This window comes from Glycine soja, chromosome 15 (assembly GCF_004193775.1).
Source record: "Glycine soja cultivar W05 chromosome 15, ASM419377v2, whole genome shotgun sequence".
Classification (NCBI taxonomy): Eukaryota; Viridiplantae; Streptophyta; class Magnoliopsida; order Fabales; family Fabaceae; genus Glycine; species Glycine soja.
In genome coordinates, this window is record NC_041016.1 from 705,194 (window position 1) to 730,127 (window position 24,934).

General features: G+C 36.1%; 3 protein-coding genes across 8 annotated transcripts; 2 read left to right on the forward strand and 1 right to left on the reverse strand.

Moving 5' to 3' along the window:
- Positions 1–318: 318 nt before the first annotated feature.
- On the forward strand, positions 319–9,047 carry LOC114387052 (signal peptidase complex catalytic subunit SEC11C-like). Of its 6 annotated transcripts, none has more exons than XR_003661221.1 (8): positions 320–470; positions 5,958–6,141; positions 6,240–6,275; positions 6,891–6,936; positions 7,338–7,425; positions 7,835–7,892; positions 8,096–8,220; positions 8,599–9,047. XR_003661221.1 is itself a non-coding variant. In XM_028347159.1 (8 exons), exons 3-8 carry the CDS (start codon positions 5,959–5,961, stop codon positions 8,144–8,146), a joined length of 462 nt encoding a protein of 153 aa, XP_028202960.1. In that variant the 5' UTR covers positions 338–469; positions 552–679; the 3' UTR covers positions 8,147–8,398. The 6 variants fall into 6 exon arrangements, 4 of the variants coding, with proteins under 4 accessions (XP_028202958.1, XP_028202959.1, XP_028202957.1 ...); XM_028347159.1 differs by lacking the exon at positions 8,599–9,047 and adding an exon at positions 552–679 and having other exon boundaries at positions 338–469; positions 5,959–6,141; positions 8,096–8,398; XR_003661222.1 differs by lacking the exon at positions 7,835–7,892 and having other exon boundaries at positions 319–470.
- A 2,279-nt stretch (positions 9,048–11,326) lies between these two features.
- On the forward strand, positions 11,327–14,531 carry LOC114387483 (pentatricopeptide repeat-containing protein At1g52620-like). The gene has a single exon (XM_028347675.1). It carries the CDS (start codon positions 11,402–11,404, stop codon positions 13,826–13,828), a length of 2,427 nt encoding a protein of 808 aa, XP_028203476.1. The 5' UTR covers positions 11,327–11,401; the 3' UTR covers positions 13,829–14,531.
- Positions 14,532–19,700: 5,169 nt separating this feature from the next.
- On the reverse strand, positions 19,701–22,375 carry LOC114386723 (uncharacterized protein At2g34160-like). Its single transcript, XM_028346762.1, has 5 exons — positions 22,098–22,375; positions 21,972–22,020; positions 20,413–20,475; positions 20,218–20,282; positions 19,701–19,934 (listed from the first exon to the last, which is right to left on the reverse strand). Exons 1-5 carry the CDS (start codon positions 22,212–22,214, stop codon positions 19,833–19,835), a joined length of 396 nt encoding a protein of 131 aa, XP_028202563.1. The 5' UTR covers positions 22,215–22,375; the 3' UTR covers positions 19,701–19,832.
- Positions 22,376–24,934: the final 2,559 nt, after the last annotated feature.

Genomic DNA, 24,934 nt, shown 5'->3' on the forward strand with positions numbered 1-24,934 from the left:
ATACGTGTAATCTTATAAGAAAATAGTCAAAGTTACATTAAGAAAATTATAATAGCTGTGACTCAAGTATAATTATCTTCATTAAAAAAATGCATGTGATTTCATAAAAAAAAAGTCAAAGTTGCATAATAATAATAATTTATATATTGTTAATGTAAAGAATTTGATATTTTTACTTAATTATAAATTATTTTAAATATAATATTTATCAAAAAATAAAAACTCAACAATTTTACTATTTTAGTACACCCATCATAATTCATAAGTGACACCTAATTGTAATAAAATCCCCAAATAAGAGATGTAATTAAATTAATTGATAATAAAATCTCTTTGGGTGGAAGAAAAGGAACCGCTTTGTTGAGAGAAGAAGAAGAAGAAAGGAAAGCAATGGGTTGGATCGGCGAGAGTGTGGATTCCATTAAATCTCTTCAGATCCGTCAGGTCCTCACCCAGGCGGTTAGCCTCGGTCAGTTTTCTCTCTTCTTCACTCTCAAATCATTCAATTTTCAACTTCTCCATTCAAATTCCTTTCTCTCCCTTTTTTTTAGGGTTTATCATTAGAGGATCTCTCACACTGTAACACTGCCAGATTATATACAAATAGATTATGCAAACCACGTAGGTAGTTTTATATCATTTCTCTATCCTACTACATCAATCTGCCTCTACCTCAGGCATGGTGATAGAGAAGTAGAACATGCCACACAAGCAGGAGCAGATATTCACGAAGAGGTGCAAACAGCAACAGAGCAACAGGATACAGGGGTGCTAGCAGAAAACAAGCCCAAGAGAAGAATAGCTAAACCAACATACCTCAGAGATTACATTTGAGGGTGAATTGGGAAATCTATCAATTATCCTTGCTTGGAACTTGTCGAGTAGTAGGAGACAAGTATAACAAACTCTGATTTCGTAATATTCCCCTAGGCACAAAAGATATGCATTCTGTTATTAAGGATTAGTATAAATAATACTTGTAACAAATCAAGCAAGGAATGAGAATTATCTTTCTGAATTTTGCTGTGTGTGGGAGGTCCCTGGTCCTCGAAACCAGGTTTATAATTTTGCTTGTAACAACTGGTGCTCTCGTTGATCCTCACCATGACTGACCCTTCCTCCACCTCCGACAAATTAGAAGCTGCTCTTATTCTTCTCACGAATCAACAGCTTTCCCTCACCAACCAGCAACGTTCCCTCGGTGACTCCATGTCCCAAATCACCCATCGTCTTGACGAGCTTATTCACCGTGTTACCCCTTTCTTCTCGTCCCCTCCACCACATAATTCCAACCCAGTTCATCACCCACCACCTGTCCCTGCATTGCAACACAGAATGAAGTTAGATGTTCCTCGATTTGACGGAACAGACCCATTAGGTTGGATCTTTAAGATCAACCAATACTTTGAGTATCACGGCACATCGGAGCATGATAGACTCACGATTGCCTCCTTTTACATGGAGGGCCGCGCCTTGGCCTGGTTTCAGTGGATGACCAGTAACGGTCAATTCACTTTGTGGCCGGTCTTTCTGCAGGCGCTTCAGACACGGTTCGCACCGTCGCAGTACGAGGACCCCACGGGGTCTCTGTTCAAACTCATGCAGAAGGGTTCTGTTTCGACTTACCTCGCGGAATTTGAAGACCTTGCTAACCGCATCGTGGGCTTGCCGGCACCGTTCCTCCTTAGCTGCTTTGTCTCCGGGCTCACCCCGGAGATTCGCCGTGAGGTACAGGCTCATCAGCCTCTCACCATATCTTAGGCGGCTGGCCTTGCTCGCCTGCAGGAAGAAAAGCTTCGTGACCAGCGTCCCACTCCGTTTCCGCCGCGATCTCGACCCCCTCCTCCCCCTCCCACACCTTCCTCTCGCTTTAACCCTTTACCCCCCCCCCTTTCCCCTACGTTCTCCCCTTTACCCCCTCCCTCACCCCGCCCTCCTTCCGTACCCCCCACCTTTAAACGCTTATCCCCGGACGAAATGGCCTCTAGACGTGAGAAGGGCCTTTGCTTTAGTTGCGATGAGAAGTACCATAGAGGCCATCGCTGCGCCTCTAAGGTTTTCTTCTTCATCGCGGACGAAGAGGAACCCCCTGACCTGCCTCATATAACCCTACCCACTTCGGACCCAGATAATAACCCACCCGACAACTCACCCACCCATTCAGATACATACCCGGCCCAATTAAGCTTAAATTCCTTGGCGGGGCACCTGGCACCAGAAACGCTGCGTTTCATGGCTACCATCGCCGGACACGCCGTGGTCCTCCTCGTCGACGGCGGCAGTATGCATAATTTCATTCAACAGCAACTGGTCACTCTTTTGGGTCTCTCTCCGACCACCACGACTCCTCTACGTGTGATGGTAGGTAATGGTCAGCAATTGGACTGCGACTCGGTCTGCCAAGACGTACCCATCTCCATTCATGACACGGTCTTCGTCGTTGACCTGCATATCCTTCCAATTTCGGGAGCTAACGTTGTGCTTGGGGTCCAGTGGCTGAAATCTTTAGGCCTCGTCCTCACTGATTACAATACTTTGTCAATGCAGTTCTTCTACAATGACAAGCTGGTCCAATTACAAGGGGATATTGATGCTTCCCTGAACCCCCTGTCTCCTTCCCAATTTCGTCGTCTCTGCCGCAAGCAAGGTCCTGGGTTTTATTATCATATTACCCTGCTCCCTCCATCACCACCCACTTGCCTTGACCACATTCCTGAAGCTATACGACCCTTGCTCTCGAAGTACGAAGCCTTATTCCAGCCTCCACAGACCTTGCCCCCTCCTCGTGCTACTGATCATCATATCCATCTCTTACCTCAAGCAACCCCGGTGAATGTGAAGCCTTACCGGTACCCCCATTACCAGAAACACGAGATTGAGACCCAGGTGGACGCCATGCTTCAGCAAGGCTTAATTCAGCCCAGTACTAGCCCGTTTTCATCTCCTATTTTGTTGGTGAAGAAACACGATGGGTCATGGCGGTTTTGTGTGGACTACAGGGCCCTAAATGCCCTCACGATTCGCGATCGATTTCCGATACCCACCATTGATGAGCTTCTAGAGGAGTTAGGTGGTGCTTGCTGTTTCTCGAAACTCGATCTTCTTCAGGGATACCATCAAATTCGAATGCACCCAGATGACGTCCCTAAGACAGCTTTTCGGACACATCATGGGCATTATGAATTCAAAGTCATGCCATTTGGGCTCTGCAATGCCCCTTCATCTTTTCAGGCAACCATGAACATGTTATTCCGACCATATCTCCGTCAGTTCATCATCGTTTTCTTCGATGATATTTTGATTTACAGCAGCTCTCTCGAAGATCATTTGCTTCATCTTGATATTGCTTTTCAGGTACTCCTCCACAACCATTTTGTTCTGAAAATTTCTAAATGCTTCTTTGGTCAATCTCAGGTTGAATACTTGGGACATTTGGTTTCCCATAAGGGTGTCGAGCCTCTGGCAACGAAGGTTACTGCCATTACCCATTGGCCCTCCCCTCGATCCACTAAGGCTTTACGAAGTTTTTTAGGCCTTGCGGGCTTCTACCGCCGATTTATTAAAGGATATGCTACCATTGCCGCACCATTAGTTAAGGCCACAACGATTGACCCATTTCAGTGGACCGCGGAAGCCCAATTCGCATTTGATCGTCTCAAGGCTGCCTTATCGTCAGCACCAGTGCTGGCTTTGCCGGATTTTCATTTGCCATTCACGGTGGAGACAGACGCTTTGGGGATCGGCATGGGGGCAGTCTTATCCCAACAGGGCCACCCCATTGCCTTCTACAGTAAGCCATTTAGTACAAAGCTGCTTCGTTCATCTACTTATGTCAGGGAGTTGTTCGCGATTACGGCGGCCGTGAAAAAATGGCGCCAATACCTCTTGGGCCATCGTTTCACCATCATCACAGATCATCGGAGCCTCAAGGAGCTCCTCACCCAAGTGATTCAAACGCCGGAGCAACATTCATACCTTGCAAGACTTATGGGGTACGATTACGAGATACAGTATCGCTCCGGCAGCCACAATCAGGCAGCTGATGCCCTTTCTCGTTTACCAGAACACGAGGCCTCTGTTTCCTTATTACTTTCGGTTCCTGCTCCTCACTTCTTGACTGAGCTCCACCGTCAGCTTGACGTTGACCCCACTTATCGACAACGCCGGGATGACATTCGCAGTTCTCCGGCAACCTACCCTGACTTGTCGATTTCCGGTGCTTTAATCCTACATCGTGGCCGGATTTGGCTTCCTCGCAATTTTCCATTGATACCCACCCTGCTCACCGAATTTCATGCCACCCCCACTGGTGGTCATGCCGGCATTACCAAGACCTTAGCTCGTGTTTCAGAGAGCTTTTACTGGGAAGGACTTCGTGCCGACGTCACCCACTTTGTGAACAAGTGTGTGGACTGTCAGTACACGAAATACGAAACAAAGAAGCCGGCAGGGTTGCTCTGCCCGTTACCGGCGCCCCACCGTCCTTGGGAGGATCTTTCCCTGGACTTCATCGTCGGACTTCCACCCTTCCAAGGTCACACAGTCATCTTAGTTGTTGTAGACCGATTCTCTAAGGGTATTCACTTGGGCATGCTTCCCCAACATCATTCTGCCCATTCTGTTGTTGTTCTATTCATTGACATCGTCGTCAAGCTTCACGGGGTACCTCGGAGTTTAGTTTCTGATCGTGACCCACTATTTGTGAGCCAATTCTGGAGGGATCTCTTCAAATTAAGTGGCACCCACCTCCGTATGAGCTCTGCCTATCACCCACAGAGCGATGGCCAAACTGAGGTCCTCAATCGTGTTATTGAGCAGTACCTCCGTGTGTTTGTTCATCGCCGGCCACGATCTTGGGGACGACTGCTTCCGTGGGCAGAATGGTCCCACAATACTTCTTGGGTTGCAGCTACTGGACACACTCCTTATGAGCTGACATTTGGAAGAAAACCCCCTCGCTTTCCTGATTACCTGCAAGGCTCATCTCCCATTACTGCCGTGGATGAGTTGCTGACTGACCGTGAGGAAACTTTTCGTGTCATTCGTAAGAAATTACTAAAGGCACAGGCCTCCATGAAAGCTTATGCTGACACCAAGAGACGCGAGGTGACTTATGCTCTTGATGATTGGGTATTACTCCGGCTGCGCCCTTATCGTCAATTATCAGCCAGGGACTCTCAGGCCACTACCGGCAAATTAGCCAAACGGTTTTATGGCCCTTTTAAGGTTCTCGAAAAGATTGGTGGGGCTGCATATCGTTTACAACTCCCAGAGGGTACCAAAATTCACCCAGTTTTTCACTATTCCTTACTCAAACCATTTCGCGGGGCCCCTGATGATGCTAAGATAGCCAAACTGCCTGCCACATTCATTGATAATCAACCTCTCATCACTCCATCCTCTATTCTTGACTACCGCAAGTCCCCCTCTAATCCCGAGAATTGGGAAGTCTTGGTTCAATGGGATGGTCTTCATCTCGACGATACCTCTTGGGAGGATTGGGACCAGCTTCGTCAACGATATCACCTTGAGGGCAAGGTGATTCTCCAAGGGCCACGGGGTGATAGAGAAGTAGAACATGCCACACAAGCAGGAGCAGATATTCACGAAGAGGTGCAAACAGCAACAGAGCAACAGGATACAGGGGTGCTAGCAGAAAACAAGCCCAAGAGAAGAATAGCTAAACCAACATACCTCAGAGATTACATTTGAGGGTGAATTGGGAAATCTATCAATTATCCTTGCTTGGAACTTGTCGAGTAGTAGGAGACAAGTATAACAAACTCTGATTTCGTAATATTCCCCTAGGCACAAAAGATATGCATTCTGTTATTAAGGATTAGTATAAATAATACTTGTAACAAATCAAGCAAGGAATGAGAATTATCTTTCTGAATTTTGCTGTGTGTGGGAGGTCCCTGGTCCTCGAAACCAGGTTTATAATTTTGCTTGTAACACATGATTGTTACGTCTGCACTGATCATATGGAAGGCATTGATGTGCATTACTGGCAGTGAATCTCCTGTTGTTGTTGTTCTTTCTGAAAGCATGGAACCCGGCTTCAAGCGGGGAGACATCTTATTCTTGCATATGAATCGAGATCCCATTCGGGCAGGGGAGATTGTTGTCTTTAATGTCGATGTATGTTTTCTTTTCTATCGGCTTGCTTCTTTATATTTTTACATAAAATGGGATACTACCTTATTGACATGTATGTACTCTTTTTTTTTAATATCTAGGGACGTGAGATTCCAATTGTTCATCGTGTAATTATGGTAAGCACCTCTTGGACACATAAATTGTCTTTTGGATGGGAAATTAGGATTCCATGGAGGGATCCATGCCATTTAATTAGTGAGTTGCTGAAGGGGTTCCTATTCAAACTGCAACAACATAAATTACATAACAAATTGTGCTTAGCTAGCCAGTTTGATATGACTACAAACTGAATTCTATACTTGGGTTTTATCTACATAGGTACCATCTGTTTTTAGTTCTCCTTATTTTATATGACTTAGTCATGAGGGGTAAGGATTATCATAGTAAAATGCTATTATAACTTTCCTCCTTCACTCTCTGCCCCTCTTTTGTTGCTTGAACTATTTCTATCATTTTATTGTAATTGGCAACATTGTGAAAACTGGAGAGCATCACGAATCTCAGGATAATGTATATGATTGATTACTTAGGACTCATTCTTCCCTCCAAAAAGAGACTTCCTGAATCCCTCAAACACACACATACATATTCACTGGTTTAACATTCTTTATGCTTTTCAGAAACACACAGACACACACACATTCACTGGTTTAATATTCTTTATGCTTTCTGAAATTTATGATAATTATGGTTGCCCTATTTTAGAGTCTCAACACTTGATCATTTTGTAGGTACATGACAGGAAAGATACTGGGGAGGTTGATGTTCTCACGAAAGGTAATGTCTAATTCATGACCAGATAACTTACGAAAATGGTGGTAATGCTGAATTTTAGGTCCTTCATTTTACAGAAATACTAGTGATGCTCGCAACACACTTTCTCCAGCACATTATGATTGAATGAATTTCACAAGGGTCCCAGCAAAAAACTGGGTCCATTCTCTTTTTAGTGAGATCTACATGAAATTCACACAATAATTGGAGTGTTTTAGAAAGAATGTGTTAAAAAGTATATTGTTAGTGTCTCTCTTGTGCTAAACCTAACCAAGTTCTGAATTTGAAATTCATTCTTCTCTCCAGTATTCTATTTCATACTTTTTTATTTAGCAATCCATTTTAATTAGTGGTAATATGTTAATGTAATGCTCTCCCTTGATGTATTTTGTTGTCTTTGGCAGGAGACAAGAATGATGTGGATGACAGGCTACTGTATGTTCACGGTCAGCTTTGGCTGCAAAGGCACCACGTTATGGGTAGAGCTGTCGGGTATAGCATTTCTTTTAGTTACACTTCCTCCACTTAATTGTAGACTTATTTTCTAAATCTATCTTGTTAAAGCCAGTACTCACCTGTTGTGGCATCCACACATAGTTTGTTCCAGTATTCAGGTCATATGTTTCACTTCTCCAACTATAATAAGAGTGATCTCCGTGACGATAAAGTATCATGCATATTTTGGGTACATGCTAAATGCCACTAGAACAGCATAATATCTAACCATGTGCACAATTTCTAACACCTAATGCGCCTTTGAACATGGGTATCATGCCAAGGGTTAATCCTACTTTGTCCCATAACAGTTTGGCATTTAAGTTTTCTTATAGTATGAAGCATTTTCAGTGGGTTAGTAGTTTTTTGGTACTGTATTGCCATTGCTTATATTTGTCAATGGCAGGTTCTTACCTTACGTAGGCTGGGTGACCATCATTATGACTGAAAAGCCTATTATCAAGGTTTGTTTGATGTGCCAATCTATTCTGTTCATCTAGCTGATGTAGATTGTTTACAGTTTGAAACTTGTTGTCACGTTTGATCTATTGCAAAGCAATCTATGATATTTTACTACAGGATAGAATGATGACCATTTTAAAGATGCATGACATATATTGAGTTGCAGCAAGTATGAAGTGCTCTAAAACTGTTTCTTTCCTTGCAGTATATTCTCATTAGTGCTTTGGGGCTGCTCGTGATAACTTCAAAAGATTAAATGATGAAATCTAAAATCAAACTGTGATCTAACCTTCGATGGTAGTGTGAGCAGATGTCATGCTTTTGTTGAAGGTGTCATTTTGTACCATTCATAGTATGGGAGACAATATAATGTTAACAATTAATGCAAAATAGTTGAATTTTGGTGTTTTCTTACTTCTTCCTAGCCCTTGATGAGTTGGTATCTGATTGAAATTTGAAACCCCCCTTCCTTAATATTATATTTTAGTGCAGTTTAAGATTAAGCCTATAAATCTGCTGTTCCTTATCCACAATGCCACCTGCTGCCTATACAAGACTGCTTATTTCTTTGCGACAAATTTTAGCTCGCATGCGTTATAAATCTTAATAATTATAAATTTTTTATCTACATTGATCCTAAATGAAGCAATATTATATTTGTATGGGTGTTACACTGTTAATTTAGTTTTTCTTTTGGTTATCTTACAGCTTTCACCCCTTTGAGTGTGATCACTGATTGATATTCTTGGGATACTGGGCCTGATCTTCGAAAGTACTTAAGAGTTAACCCAAATTCGAACTTGTAAATCATTTATTAAGAGAGCCACTTGGTAATGAATCATGAACGTAGTTGGAGGTTGCATTCACCGCCGTGGAGACCAAAATGGCACGCTAGCAAGTTGTTAGATCTTCATAGTTCCACGAATCATCCTATCCAAATGTATACAAAAAGTAGATGAAAAGAATCACCAATCAATATATTTTTCTTATATGAATTATCTTATCATTCAGACTCGGAACAATGGAGATGATCGGCAGATTTGAATCCCTTTTTATGAAGGGGAGAAAAAGCTTACAATGTGTTTGATTTGTATGTATATAGAAAAATAATTAGAGTTGGATGGTTGATTATTTTAATCACGTCGTTCTTTTTAGTTTTTACACTTTTTTAAGAAAATTCGATCTTTCATTCACAAAGAGATGGCAGAATACCTTACATCAGAATAGATATTACACTGAAACAATATATCATGTCTGAATTTCTAATTTGTTAAAATAAACACATCTTCAGAACAGATTGTACATTTGAATTTGCCGAATATACCGTATACTTATGATTTGTGATGTAGTATTATTATCCTTCAAGATATTTATAAAAAAAACATTGAACGATAAAATTTACTTATGTATAAACCAGAGAGAAGAGTTTAGTACTCCACCTCATTTTATGAAGGGAGGAAAAAAATGTAGATATTATTTATAGTTTACTTTTCATGCATTTTTTGTTTAAAATTGTTTATAGTTTATTTATATACTATCAATCAATAAAAAATTATTTCAGATTTTTAAAAAATAATTAATATAAAATTAATAAACTTATCATATATAATAATTTATTATTGAATAATAATAATAAGTTTTATATTGTAAATGCATTCTAATTAAATTCTTGATATACTATAAACTTTTATGTGATTGGTGAGTTTTAAATAAAATTATAATACAAAAAATTGTTAAGGGTGAGTGTGGCGAATAGTACCAGACTAACTCTGCAATTAAACCAATCCTTCATAGTATGATGTAAATTATTGAAAGTAAAATGAATCTGGTGAAAAGTAAAGTAAGGGTTTCTTAATCTTTAGTCTGTTAATTTTTTTACGACAGATTTTTAATTTGTTATTAGTTTTCTGGTATAAAACTGCCATAAAATAAAGACATAAAGAATAAAACACAAATAAATGAATCATATAAAAATTTAAATCTTGAAATTTTAGATATAAAAAAAATGAAAATTTGCTTAAATGTAATGAATAAAAAATACAAAGGATTTACATGGGGAATTAAGGTCTCGCTTTATTTACAAGTGAGAAAATAATTTATTCAATCTCATATATATAAATAAAAAATGATCTTATAAGCTAAATTTAATTAATTTTATCTTATTTTACAGTATTATTCATTTAATTTTATTTTATTTTCAACAACTTTTTTTTATTCATAATAATAAGTTTTATTAAAAGATATTCTTGAAATTTTAATTAGTGTGAAATTAGTTATGAAGAGAGAGGAAACATTTTATGCAAGAAAGAAGAATGTAAGAAAAGAAAGGGAGAGAAGCGAGTGAGAAATGAAGTTGAATGGTGGCACTAGGCATGTAACCCTATTGATGATGTGTGAGATGGAGTATCATCCTGACTCTCGATAATGCTAATCTCTCTACGATCCAGTCGCAGACTCTACCACTCGGGCATTCTCCAGAGACTCAAATCAGACAAGGATCCCGACGCCCTCTTCCACCTCTTTCAGTCCAATGCCACCAATCGCCTCTTCCTTTAAAACCGCTTCGCCTTCCAAGACACCGTCTCCCGCCTCGAAAACCTCATAAGGTTTATTCAAGGGATTTTGTCATATTTGAGGTATATATATAAATTTTATTAAGGAAAAAGACTTATAATTTCACTTTACTTTTATCTAATTTAAATTTTGTTAAATTTTTTAAAATAGTTGATTAAATTCTTTTTTAAATAAATAAATAAATAAATTTGGTCCCACGACCAATTGTATTTTTTCTACTCAAAACTCTCGGCGTATTATTTTCAATCTAAATATGAGTGTACTTTAAGTTGAAATAATTTTAAAGATTAAAAGTGAGAAATTTAGTAAAAATTTGATAAAATTATAAGATATAAGATAAAGTTTTTTTTTAACAACAAAGATTAAAGTTTGACAAGAAAATTAAAATAATAAATATATATATATATACTAAAAGAAAATTTAAAAAATATATTGCATAAATACTAAACGAATAGGAACAGTAAATTATAAACACATAATAATAATAATAATAATTAGTCACAATCTATTATTAACGTTCGGATATATTTGTTGCATTTTTATATACTTTCGGAGATTAAATTTTGCATTTTCATCTTTCAAGGACGTATTTGTGGATAGACGAAAAGTAAAAAAAAAATTCTATGACAAATATGTCCATAGGCTGACAATCCACATTCAAAATCATCTCAACGTCAAATTTATCCCTCCGTATGCTATTTTATTAATTTGTTGCATTCTTTTGCTAAATTTTATATTTTCGTCCTCAAATTTATCAATAAATTGAAGGACAAAAGTGACTACTTCTTTTTTTTTTAATTAAAAAAACGTTATACTAAATCTTAGTTATACTTTAATAAAGTTGAGAGTCTAAGTAAGACGAAGGAGGCTAAGGCAAATTCATGATTGAAGACTCTTGCTTCCTTGTCCTTGAATTGAAACTTTTGTTCCCTCTCAAATGTCGAAGGCAACTCTTTCTCGAATCAAACCTCGTCAACACCCGAAAGGCTCCTCCTCTTTGCCTCCCCGCATCAACTACCTCGTTTCCGACGTCATCCGAATCCTTAAAACCCACCAATGGCAGGATTCCCTCGAATCTCGCTTCGCCGAATCCAAGGTTGTCGTTTCCGACGTTGCCCATTTCGTCATCGACCGAGTCCACGACGCAGAACTCGCTCTGAAGTTTTTCGATTGGGCTTCGACCCGACCCTTCTCTTGTTCTCTCGATGGGGTTGCCCACTCTTCTCTTCTCAAGCTCTTGGCCAGCTTCAGAGTGTTCCCGGAGATCGAGTTGGTGCTGGAGAACATGAAAGCTCAACACTTGAAACCTACCCGTGAAGCATTCAGCGCTTTGATTCTTGCATATGGAGAATCCGGGTCGCTTGATAGGGCCCTCCAGTTATTCCATACTGTTCGTGAAATGCATAACTGTTTGCCCACTGTTGTCGCTAGCAATTCGTTGCTGAATGGTTTGGTCAAAAGCGGGAAAGTTGATGTTGCGCTCCAGCTGTATGATAAAATGCTTCAAACAGATGATGGCACTGGTGCTGTTGTGGATAACTACACCACCTCCATAGTGGTGAAGGGATTATGCAACTTGGGGAAGATTGAGGAAGGTAGGAGATTGGTTAAGGATAGATGGGGGAAGGGTTGTGTGCCACATGTGGTGTTTTATAATATGATTATTGATGGGTATTGCAAGAAGGGTGATCTCCAATGTGCTACTAGAACTCTCAAGGAATTGAAAATGAAGGGGGTTTTGCCAACGGTAGAAACTTACGGGGCTTTAATTAATGGATTTTGCAAGGCAGGGGAGTTCGAAGCAGTTGATCAACTTCTGACAGAAATGGCTGCAAGGGGATTGAATATGAATGTGAAAGTGTTTAATAATGTTATTGATGCTGAGTTCAAGTATGGTTTGGTAACTAAAGCGGCTGAGACGATGAGAAGGATGGCTGAGATGGGTTGTGGGCCAGATATTACAACTTACAATATTATGATTAACTTTTCGTGTAAGGGTGGAAGGATTAAAGAAGCTGATGAATTCCTAGAGAAGGCAAAAGAAAGGGGATTGCTGCCTAATAAGTTTAGTTATACCCCCCTCATGCATGCTTATTGCAAACAAGGGGATTATGTTAAGGCAGCAGGTATGCTTTTTAGGATTGCTGAAATAGGAGAAAAACCGGACTTGGTTTCTTATGGTGCTTTTATCCATGGAGTTGTTGTTCATGGGGAAATTGATGTTGCACTGATGGTCAGAGAGAAAATGATGGAGAAGGGCGTGTTTCCTGATGCTCAAATTTACAATGTTTTGATGAGTGGTCTCTGTAAGAATGGGAGGTTTCCTGCCATGAAACTACTACTTTCTGAAATGCTTGATCGAAATGTTCAACCTGATGTGTATGTTTTTGCCACCTTGATGGATGGGTTTATTAGAAATGGTGAACTTGATGAGGCAATTAAGATTTTTAAAGTCATAATTCGAAAGGGTGTGGACCCTGGCATTGTGGGGTATAATGCCATGATCAAAGGTTTCTGTAAATTTGGAAAGATGACAGATGCTCTATCTTGCTTAAATAAGATGAAGAATGTGCATCATGCTCCAGATGAATACACATATTCCACAGTCATAGATGGATATGTAAAACAGCATGACATGAGTAGTGCACTCAAGATGTTTGGACAAATGATGAAACATAAATTCAAGCCAAATGTGATCACCTACACCTCTTTGATCAATGGATTCTGCAAGAAAGCAGATATGATCAGAGCTGAAAAAGTCTTCAGAGGGATGAAGTCTTTTGATTTGGTGCCTAATGTTGTCACATACACTACACTAGTTGGGGGTTTCTTTAAGGCTGGTAAACCTGAGAAAGCAACATCCATTTTTGAGCTAATGCTGATGAACGGTTGTCCTCCAAATGATGCTACATTCCATTACTTGATAAATGGTTTAACAAATACTGCAACTAGTCCGGTTCTTATTGAGGAAAAAGATTCTATGGAAAACGAGAGGTCCTTGATTTTGGATTTCTTCACAATGATGCTTTCGGAAGGATGGGATCAAGTGATTGCTGCTTATAATTCTGTTATTGTTTGTCTTTGTAAGCATGGAATGGTTGACACTGCTCAATTATTGCTAACTAAGATGCTGACTAAAGGATTTCTTATAGATTCTGTATGTTTCACCGCTATGCTACATGGCTTATGCCATAAAGGCAAATCAAAAGAATGGAGAAATATCATATCCTGTGATCTAAATAAGATTGAACTTCAAACTGCTGTTAAATATTCCCTGACATTAGACAAATACCTATATCAGGGAAGGCTCTCAGAGGCTTCGGTTATTTTACAGACCTTGATTGAGGAAGATAGAGTGAGATAGAATGAGATAGAGTGAGGAAAGTCTACAGACTAAAGAAGTCAAACAACTTTTCAGTCTCATGTATGAATGTGCATATAATGTGATCTACGTAGAAATTAAAGAAGACATTGGTATTTTTTCTGAATTCTATTATACTTGTTGATGACAGTACGCAACAAAGCGACAACTCAAATTATCTTCAGAAAAGCATTTTATGAAGTGGCTATCAATGAATCATTATTTGTTCCAACCTTTTGCAGTATTACTGGCATTTAAAGATGGGTTTTTTACTTTATGCTTTGAAACATCAAACAGCTGTCTGTGGCAATAAAGAGGTTCTGAATTGATATGAACTGCAGTTACATGGTATCCATTACAGTTTGCTTTCAATGGAAACAACTGGAGCATGTGTATTACTTATATACAATTGTTTGGAAATTAACATTAAATGGGTATAAAGCCCTGTTTCTTAAGTATGTTGAAGACTTCAGTTTTTGGCAGTTCACTTGTCATATTGGGAAAAGCCCTTCAACATATTAATATGGCCCCGCTGATATATTTGAAACTCCTTGAATGGCTTCTTTGCCGGGGCATTATTGTAGACAGCCAGCGTATGCTAATTACGCTAATTATTTTCAGAGTCATGCAATTGGTATATATACCTTGAAGGTTAGTAAAAGGGGCATTTGATTCTGTTACCCCTTAGCAGTTAGCTGGTATATTGTCACCCAAACAGATATATACCTTGAACGACTATACAAGGTGCCTATAGGATCCATAAATAATAATAGGGATATCCCCAAATAACCTTTGATTGACTAATCTTAATTGGGATGTTCAATTCCATATATATAGAGAAGTGACGTATCATATGAGTGATTATTTTATGTGAGAATAAAGATGATCAATTTCGATCCTTAAATTAAAATAAAAAAGTTTAGATTAAAATTATTTTAAATTTAAATTTTATTTAACTATACAATTTTTAAAAGATTCATCAAATAAAAATCAAATATTTAAAAGATATAATTTATTTCATCCAAAAATTTCACCCGGACCACTATCAAACATACTTCCATTTTGAGGAGTTCCACCAACAAACGTAATTTCACTTCCAAGAAATCCACCACCTAAACCTAATTCCAAACTAGATAACCATCAAGTTCAACCCTTAATTCCAAGAATTCCATTACCAAAACTAGGACCAACAAGTCCAATTGCAAGACCAAACCCAACACCAATTCCAATAATTCCGAACTGTCTTGAGAACCTGTACTCATGTCACTGCACGGACTTGTTTGAATGCTCCTAATGTTGCTACATCACTGTTAGCGGCTTGTCTCATTCCATCCATGAATCAATGCGTCTATCCCCATGGAGCTGAATCTAGTACATTTTGTTTTCCCAATTAATTCTCCGTTTTTTTTAATATCTACTTTCAAGAAATCATTTATAAATTATGAAATACGATAAATGCAGTTTTATTTTTGCATTTTACTAACAAATTTTTACTTCAGATATAAACCTTGTCAAAAAAAAGTTAAAAAAAAATTCTATCTTGACTTCTCAGTCTCACTACTTTATTATATACTTCTAATTGATTTTAAAATGGACCATCGTCATGCTTTATACAAATGTTATTCATATCAATAACATTTTTATTCATACAAAGTCAAATTTTAGAGTGACAAAATCATGAAAATAACTTATTATTTCTCCATAAATATTAAATAGCTAGTGTTTTATCAAATTTTCTAATGCCCATATATTAAAAGAGAAAACAATCATGTAAAAATCTAACTCGACAGAATTCATTTTACACAAATAGATATACTCTAGCGCATTTAAATTTATGTGTAATCCCTTATATAATACTATGTTTTACTAGTATAACGTGGCTTTAATTGGTTTTTTCTTACACCAATTATATTTATATTGATTTTAATTATGTAAGAGGCTTCACGTGGTGTATTATTGTCTTTATCAGTTTTAAGGTTTAAAAATTATCTTGTTGATGCAGGTAGCCCGCCTATTAGAGCGTAAAATTATCTCAGGCATAAAGGGCAATAAATATACTGGAAGTACTTGCAACATATATTGCTAGTAGAAGAATAACCTAATTTGCTCATCCTATATAATAACCCTAATGTCTCTCTTGAAACATTCCTAGTGATAATGTCAACTTTATGATTGACTTTCAAGCTAGCTTGTTTTATGATTAAGGATCTGATGTATCTTCTATATTTTAATTAGCTACATCACTAAATGTCATGATCTATAATGGCCCTCTTACTAAATAGTCATAAAACATGTTTTACTTGTATTTTTCGTGGATTTCTATACATAATCAATTTATGTTCAAAACCTAAAGATGTGCTCTGCTAGCTACTAGTTGTGTTTGTTGAATCGCCCAATATGTGTAAACTTTTAAAATAGTTAGTTAACAATGCAATAATGATTGACTTTTTTGGCGCATCGTTCATATTTTTTGTAAATTTTATCATTAAACTATAAAATTTGTATATTTTATCATTCAATTTTCAAAATTTTATACATTTTTTCAATTAGTTTTTTTTTCATATTGTGTCACCTAATTTATAAAATTGTGTATTTCATTACTCAACTTAAAAAATGCTTGATCATAATATTATAGGGGACAACATATGCAAAATTTTAAAAGTTGAGTGACAATGCATAAAATTTAAAAATTGGATTACAAAATGTATAATTTTTATAATTTTGTTGAAATTCGCAAAAAATGTGAAAGATGGGGTTACAAAAAAATTTAATCAAGCCTACTTTTTTATATTTTGAAGCATTAATGGAAGTACTTTCGCTCTGCAGAGTTTGATGAACGTTCAATATGTTTAAACTTTTAAAATATTACGTTAACAATACGTACAGTAGTTTTTTATATATTATATTTTAATATTTTGTATCAAATATATTGGTAAATTTTTATGTAGATCTTACTAAAAAAATTAATTCCAATCTTTTTTATCCAATAATTAAGTGGAGAAGTTTGATTTCTCTTTAGTAAAGTTTAAAACTCAAATCTTACAAATAAATAAAAATAATGAGAATTTTATATTCTTAAATAACTTTATCTGACTCAAATTAATACATTTAATAAAATTTCTAATCGTTAAAAATTTCAAACAAATTAATTTTTTTTTATCTTAATCCTTCAATTCATACAAATAAAAGATCTTATTAATTCTAACTTTAATCAAGAGATAAATAAAATTTGATCAAAAACTATTTTCATCAAAAATCAAAATTTTATATTATTCAAACAATTTAATCTTAATTTTAAGACATTAATCATTTTCACCTCTAACGTCTAATAAAGTAATATTTAAATCAAAAGATTTTAATATAATAAAACTAATTTAAAAATACAAACGAATTAATTATAGGTCAAGTTAAAGAAGAAACAAACTAGGAGAGACAGAGAGGGTGGAAGGAAAGGTGGTGTAAGCAATGTTGGTCATATCTCAACGTTTTTCTTGTCTAAGTTCCCTTCGGAATACTAGAAGATGGATCTTTGGAGGGTCTTTTAGAGATGGGGGAGAGTGTGGGAAGATTTCATTGCAAGTAGAAGAAATTATTGGGGAGATAGGTATGGCTTTGTGAGGTTCTTGGAGGTTAAAGACGAAAAGCGTTTGGAGCAGCAACTTGATTAGATATACATTAGTGATACCAAAATGCATGTTAATATTCTGAGGTACCAGAAGAACAATAGGCAACATATAGGGGGAGTGGTACAGAAAGGGGGTCATAAGGAGAAGAAGGAATTGAGAGGAAGTGGACATCAAGGCAGGGATAACAGAACATATGCACAGGCTGCAATACCTCTGAAAAAGATGGAAACACAACAATGGATCGTAGGGTCAAAAGGGGGAACAAAGAGGAGGAGATACTATAGAGAATTGTTTTGATGGAGGCAAGAGATCAAAAGGGTGGGAAGACACATGATGATGAGAGGAAGAAGGGGATGCAAGCAGTTAATCAATAAAAGTTCTATCATACAATGTAAAGGGGCTGGGTAGTAGGGTGAAGTAGAGATTTATCCAAAACCTAGTGGCGAAGGAAGGGGTTCAAGTTTTATGCTTACAAGAAACTTAGAATTCACAAATATGTCATGCAATTTTGGGAGATAGTACAACACATAGTTTGGCTTCTCAGACTTTAAATTCAGCGAGAGGTCTTTTGTGTTTATGGGATCTGGCTTTCTTGGAAATTTCGGACAACTTTATGGGACAAGAATACATTGGTTTGGATGGATGTCGAAAAGAGAATGGAGCTCCATCCGGACCAAAACCAATAAAACCTATCCACTTCCAAGAGTTCCATCACCACCCATAGATAACCGCCAAGGTGTCCAATTTCTACCCAAATTGCTTGTTCTAAGCCAATTCAATGTCAGTCACTCCTCGTTGAGACTATACAATTTCAAACTCTCTTGAGAACCTGTACTTATGTCATTACACGGACTTGTTTGACTGCTCCTAATGTTGTTACATTAGTTTTAGCGACTTGTCTCATTCCATCCATGAATCAATGTGTGTATGCCACTGCAGGTATCTCTTGTTTTCCAATTAGTATTGCTCCATGTATAATTATGTTTTACAGCTAAGGTGGCTTCTAATTATTTTTTCTTTATATTCATATTGATGTTAATTATATAACAGGCTTTACATTGTTTATTACTGTCTATCTCAATTGTTTTAGATTTTAAGGTTTAACAATTATCTTGTTGATGATGCACGTAACCCGCCTACTGACCCATTTATTTTGCCATAAAATGATCTCAGACATAAAGTCAAGTATCTTGGAATTAGGTACTTGCTATATTAGTTTGTTTGTTTTTCAATTGCAAACCAACGTTTGAAGCAAAATTAAATTTGCCAAAGCATTCAGATCCTTACTTTTGTAAAACTGAATTTGTGGATCATTAGATTCACTTTGAAATTGTATATCGTATTTTGAACTAAAATCCAAACATGCACTCTTAGCAGAAGAATAATCCGTTTTTTTTTATATCCGTAGAAGAATAATCTGGTTTGATCAGCATATATAATAGTCCTTTTTTCTAGCCAAGAAACTAAAACTCTTTATCTCTCTTGAAACATCCCTATTGATAATGGCAACTACATATGATTGACTTGGAAGCTTGTTTTATGATGAAGGGTCTGTTATACCTTCAATATTCCAACTAGCGGTATGTATAAGAAATCACTGAATGACATTATCGATCATATGGTATTCCTACTAAATAGTTATAAAGCATGATTTACATATTATTTTCGTTTGATTTCCACTGGCTCGCATAATTAATGAAGGTTCAAAATGCGCTATGCTGTGTTTGTTGAACGCCCAATATAAACACCACAGTTTTTTATATTAATTTTCAATATTTTATATCATTGGATAAATTTATATGTAGGTCAGCTATTTATCCTATTTAGTATTTATACACCGAAATGAACCACCCCAATTAGTATAATGTTGCAGCCAATCCTTTGCAACTTTCTGCTAAGATCCTTAGACACGATACTTTTCTGTTTCCATCTAGATATTTGTTAGATGCCTATTTTATAAATTTAATACAACTTCTTATTCTTGTTTATTTTAATTAAAAATGCATTTTTCCTTTTATAAAATTCATATTCAAATGGGGAGTAAATATGCAGTTGAGAAATAGAGATTATGAGCCTCACCATTAAAAAGGTCATTGTTGCTGAAAAAGGAGAGGAAATGAAAGGTTATCCTTCATTATTCAGATGGATCACTAAGGCAATTGAAACAAAGATTCATAAATTTTCAGAAGATTAGACGATTCATGACCCTCTACCTCTCTCAACGAAAAATTTATAAATTAAACCAAGCAAGAATGAAAATAAGAAAAGCCTATTTTATAGAGAAAAGAAACGAAGGAATTTTGTTGTTCAATATTGCTGGTCAGTCAAATAATGACATGCCCTCTACCTCACGACAACAAAAATACAAATAAATTTGTTGTTCATGCACTCTGCTCTTCAACATCTCCATTTTCACCATCTTCAGCAGCTGCAGCAGCCATCAACTCATCGAAGTTTGCTGTCTTCCCTAGTACTATTTCAATCTGAACATAATTTATCAAAAGCAGAACTTAGACAAATCATAAAGCAGAATCCAAAGCAATGGGTAGGAAGGAAGGAGACTGTTAAGCTATAGCATAAAATCAACAAAAGCTGCTGTTTATTTATTTATTTATTTTAAATTAACTTCTTTTTAAGTTTTAAGAGTTGAGTATGTGCACAAACACGTGCACGTGCACAAACACGTGCACGTGCACAAACACATCAAGGACAAATAGGCTCCAAGCAAACACTCTAGAGTAAGTAAAAACTTGTTTCCTGCCTTACCTTGGCCTTTTGAACAGGTCGACCTCTAGAGTCATCCTTTATGTCAACAGTTGATGTCCTGATTTCTGCATGAGGATTTCATCATTAATCAAATTAGATTATTCAACAATTGAAGGAACAGATTGTGAACAAGGGAGAGGGACCATTTCTCAGGAGAGAGAAAAACGAAAAAAGAAAGAAAGAATAGAATCTCACTCTTTTCAACAGCAAGTCTGTTGTTTTTCAAAATTTCAGCAACAGTTACTACTGTGGCAATAGCTGTAGCAATGCAATAGGGGTTGAAAATTCAGAAATCACATTAAAATTGGAACCAGGGAAAGAGAAAAGAAAAAGGAGAATTAGAAAGTCACATATAAACCATAAATCGTGAAATACATTGTATTGTAATAAAGTTCTACTATTATCAGGAGACAATATGACAGTCACATATCATGATATCAATGAATTATTGCCCTCTAATTTATCAATGCAAATATGCTTAGCAGACTGTTGCAACTTGCAACAGTTTTCTCCCAGCATTTATATCTTCTATCAAATTGAACAACAGATCATAGCTGTCAATAGCACACTATAGTGGAGCAGCCCTAGGCTGCCATTGGACTCAAATAAAAAAAAAAAAAGTTTTCAATTCATTGCAGGCCTCAAAAACCCATTTTTACCACTGAAACATTGTTTAGGTTTTTTTTTTGGGTAAAATTGTGATTTCTGATTTTCTCCCCAAATTTCTAATGCATTTTTTTGCTTTAAAAACAATAGGATTTGAAATCCTTCTGCCTTGAACATTCAACAAAAAGTTAACTCTGTTTTGACCTATATTCCTTCACACTATATAAGACTATTGTTTTTCCTGTGCTCTATGCTTCCTTCTTCCTCTTGACTTTCCAATTCACATTCAGCTAATTCTTATCTAATTTGTTATGTTCTTTGTTTCATCGTCATCTTTCACTCTTGACTTCATTACTATGTTCTTATTGCTCCTAAATTGATGTTGATTGCATGTGTAAACTCTGACTTATTATTTATCGTGAATTTCTTTACTGTTTTTTAGTATTTAAATGTGTTGCATAAAATTATAAATTCTTTAGTTTGTATTATAATATTATTTATATTTATATTTATATCCACAGTAGCATTTTCAAAGCTGACCACTACATGCCACTTCAATAACTATGTGTTGGATCATACTTCAAGCCCAAACTTAAAGAATAGCTATTGTGGGTAGATCTTCAGGGTAACCACCAATCGAAGGCAAAACTCTAATTACATGACCTCCAAAATACAGCTATTCTAAAAATTAGTTCATCCAATTTGTCATAGTCAGATTTTCCAAACTTAAGTTGTTACCAGCCTAGGCCCTAGCTAAAGGATACCATGGGTCAGCACAGCAAACAAACCTATGCTACGCAAGGGATTGGAGAAGGGGAGGCCGGTAAAATTAAGCGTTAAAACTGAGCATGAGTGCATATTGATGGTTGCCAGTATCACCACTCACCAGTATCACAGTATAGAAAGTTTAGTCAGAAGAACAGAGTAACATCTTTAGTCCAACGAAGGTTAGATCATTGAACTGTTATCATTCTGTGAGTTTTTCACATAAAGTTATATGTAGCAAGCCTATAAGGCTATAACTAGAATAATACCTGAATGAACGAAAAGAACGAGTCCACGTTACTAATCAATAAGCAACCAATAGAACCAACACAAGCGAAATTCAAGGAATAAAAGAGGAAAAAAGGCGAGAGGGATTTCAATACCCATTCCTAGAGCTGAGAGCTCGACCTCATCATGCTGTTGCATATATCTCTGCAGAATCAACAAAATTAAACATGAAAAGAAAAAACTCTTGCGAGCTTCGAAACCTGAAAATGGAGTGGTGGTACCTTGGCCAGATTAACGTAGAAGAAGAGGGGCTTCTTGGTGTTAGAGACCTGAATGCGATTTTTCTTATACGAATCAGAGATGTTGATGTTGTTCACTCCCTCTGTTATGTCTTCCATTGTTCTCTCTCACTCTCACTCTCACTCGCACAACCAAAAAACCCTAACGATTTGTTTATCAATTCTCACTCGCAAAGCGTAACCCCGAAACACAGAACAGAATGCACCCCTTTCTCAATTCTCACTCCCAAGGCTCGGGCCCAACATTTCATTCACTCTTCGGAATCTTATTGGGCCACGCCCCTTCACCAATAGGCAAATTTCTCAAACTAGGTTACTTTTAGAAACTAATTCCCAAAATGGAGCTGTTTTGAAACTTTTTCCAGGGGGGTCTGTTTTTGAAGGGGACTCGCCAGTGGGGTTGGCGAGTTGGACACGTGGCAGCGCCTGGTGGACTCGCCAGTGGAGTTGGCGAGTTGCTGTCCACGTGGCGGGTCCCGCCACTCGTACTGACGAAATGCTTTTTACGGAAAAAAAAAAATTAACTTCAAACGCGTATAACTTTTGATAGGAATGTCCGTTTGAGGCCCATAATATGTCAAAAATAGTTATACGCGTTTGAAGTTAAATTTTTTTTTTCCGTAAAAAGCATTTCGTCAGTACGAGTGGCGGGACCCGCCACGTGGACAGCAACTCGCCAACTCCACTGGCGAGTCCATCAGGCGCTGCCACGTGTCCAACTCGCCAACCCCACTGGCGAGTCCCCTTAAAAAACAGACCCCCCTGAAAAAAGTTTCAAAACAGCCCCATTTTGGGAATTAGTTTCTAAAAGTAACCTAGTTTGAGAAATTTGCCTCACCAATACAACAGCACTGCCATTCAGTATATATTAATTATAAAAATTACACATGATAAATTTGCTTTTAGGTTTTAGGTTAATACTCATTTACATTGAATATAATTTTTTTTACATTATCCAATAAAAATAATTTATTCTTTTTATGGTTTAAATAACAAGTATAAAAGTCAAAATTTATCATACATATCACAATTTGGCCAATAACAAGAATTTTCATGTGAGATCAAGTCAAGAAAGAACAAAAACAATAAGAGACAGGATAAATTGTGATAGAAAAATAAGGATTAATATATTTTTAATCACTGTAAATAAATAAAAAATCATTATTTTTAGTCACTAAAGTTTTTTTTCTCTCGTTTATAAAATATGTCAGGTGTAGCTCGTGTCCTCTTTTATTTTAGTTAAAGGTGAGGGTAATAAAAGCTACACCTAAGTCATTTTTATAAATAAATAAAAGAGAGATATTTTTTAAGAAATAAAAGTGAACATTTATGTTTTTACATCAACTAAAGATATATTTAACTCTAAAAATAGTTTATAATACATTCAGGTTAGCTATTAGAAAAGGTTTATATATATATATATATATATATATATATATATATATAATTGTCGTACGAAGAAGGTTAGAATCTATGATAGTATGAGTCTATCTAAACTTTTCAACAGACCAACTAGTGGATTAACTCTGCAAAAGGTTCATATAAAAGATTTATTCATTATTGACGTGTTCTTGATAGTGCATTCATTATCTCTGAAAAAGGGTATATGGCGTCTGCATAGTCTATTTTAGTTTGTAAATGAATAGGTGGGACAAAGAGATTCGACCACAAAATAAATGAGCTTATAATAATAGTACCTCGAAATAAATTGTGAGTCTAATTAAAAATATTTAGAAAATCTAAAATCGAACAAAGATTTGATTTGCTCGCGACTTCACGAGATATGAAACTTGTGAGAGTACGCGTTTAATTATTGCAGTATAGATTTAAAATCGATGAACGGGATACTCTATTATTGAAAAATCGGCCACGTCAAAATATTAAATTGAAAATGGATATTTTTTAAGTGTTCTTGTGATACTCAATTATTGAACCATCGGTTATATCAAAAGATAGAATTGAAAATGCAAAATTTTCTAGAGCTTTTGGAATTTAAAGAAACCATTTCTATTTTTGTTCATCATTTTAAAAAATATCTCTTAATTTTTTTACTCTTAATATTTAAACATGATAATAAAAATATCATTTTAGCAAAAATGTTTCCTTTGCCAAGAGATTAATACTGTGTTTAGATCGAAAATCGTTCAGAATGAAATAACTATGATTAAGATGCGAAAATTATAATTATTAACTCCTTAAAATCATATTCAAAACATGACAAATCATATCTAAAACACTAAAATGTAGAATCATAACCAAAACTGAATTGGAAGCTTTCCCATTATAATCCATGCAACCTTTTATAATGTCAACATAGTTCTGTGGGATTTTTTTATGGGTAAAAAATCGCAATCCGTTGAAAAAAACAAAGATGTACGGAAAAAATTAAATATAAATTCTTTAGCTAAATAAATTATTTTTGAATAAAATCTTAAATTACTATATCAACCTTATGGGTTATACTTAGTGGGAGATTAGACAAGAGTTATAAATTTAATTTTGGGAGAATGCTAGAATCATGAAAATTCATTTACAAATTCAAATTAAATATTTATTAGTTATTCAACAAATGATATATATATATATATATATATATATATATATTATTTTTAATTTGATTTAGTGATCCAATAAGTGTTTTATTTTTGAATGAATTAAATATTTTTCCACCAATAGTTAAGAAGTATTCAACATATTATAATCTATTTAAGAGATTAATTTTTACCAACAAATATTTTTCTAACACACACGGAGAAAGAAGGAATATTTGTACTTAATATTATTTTTCTATTAAAATCAATTAAAGAAACTAACAGTAA

Excerpts from the sequence above, each read along its gene's own strand:
- LOC114387052 (XM_028347156.1), top strand. The coding sequence starts at position 391 with ATGGGTTGGATCGGCGAGAGTGTGGATTCCATTAAATCTCTTCAGATC. Across the intron at positions 6,276-6,890 it reads TTGTTCATCGTGTAATTATG|GTACATGACAGGAAAGATAC; the intron begins GTAAGCACCTCT and ends ATCATTTTGTAG. Across the intron at positions 6,937-7,337 it reads GGTTGATGTTCTCACGAAAG|GAGACAAGAATGATGTGGAT; the intron begins GTAATGTCTAAT and ends TGTCTTTGGCAG.
- LOC114387483 (XM_028347675.1), top strand. The coding sequence starts at position 11,402 with ATGTCGAAGGCAACTCTTTCTCGAATCAAACCTCGTCAACACCCGAAA.
- LOC114386723 (XM_028346762.1), bottom strand. The coding sequence starts at position 22,214 with ATGGAAGACATAACAGAGGGAGTGAACAACATCAACATCTCTGATTCG. Across the intron at positions 20,476-21,971 it reads GCTCTCAGCTCTAGGAATGG|CTATTGCCACAGTAGTAACT; the intron begins GTATTGAAATCC and ends GCATTGCTACAG. Across the intron at positions 19,935-20,217 it reads GACCTGTTCAAAAGGCCAAG|ATTGAAATAGTACTAGGGAA; the intron begins GTAAGGCAGGAA and ends AATTATGTTCAG.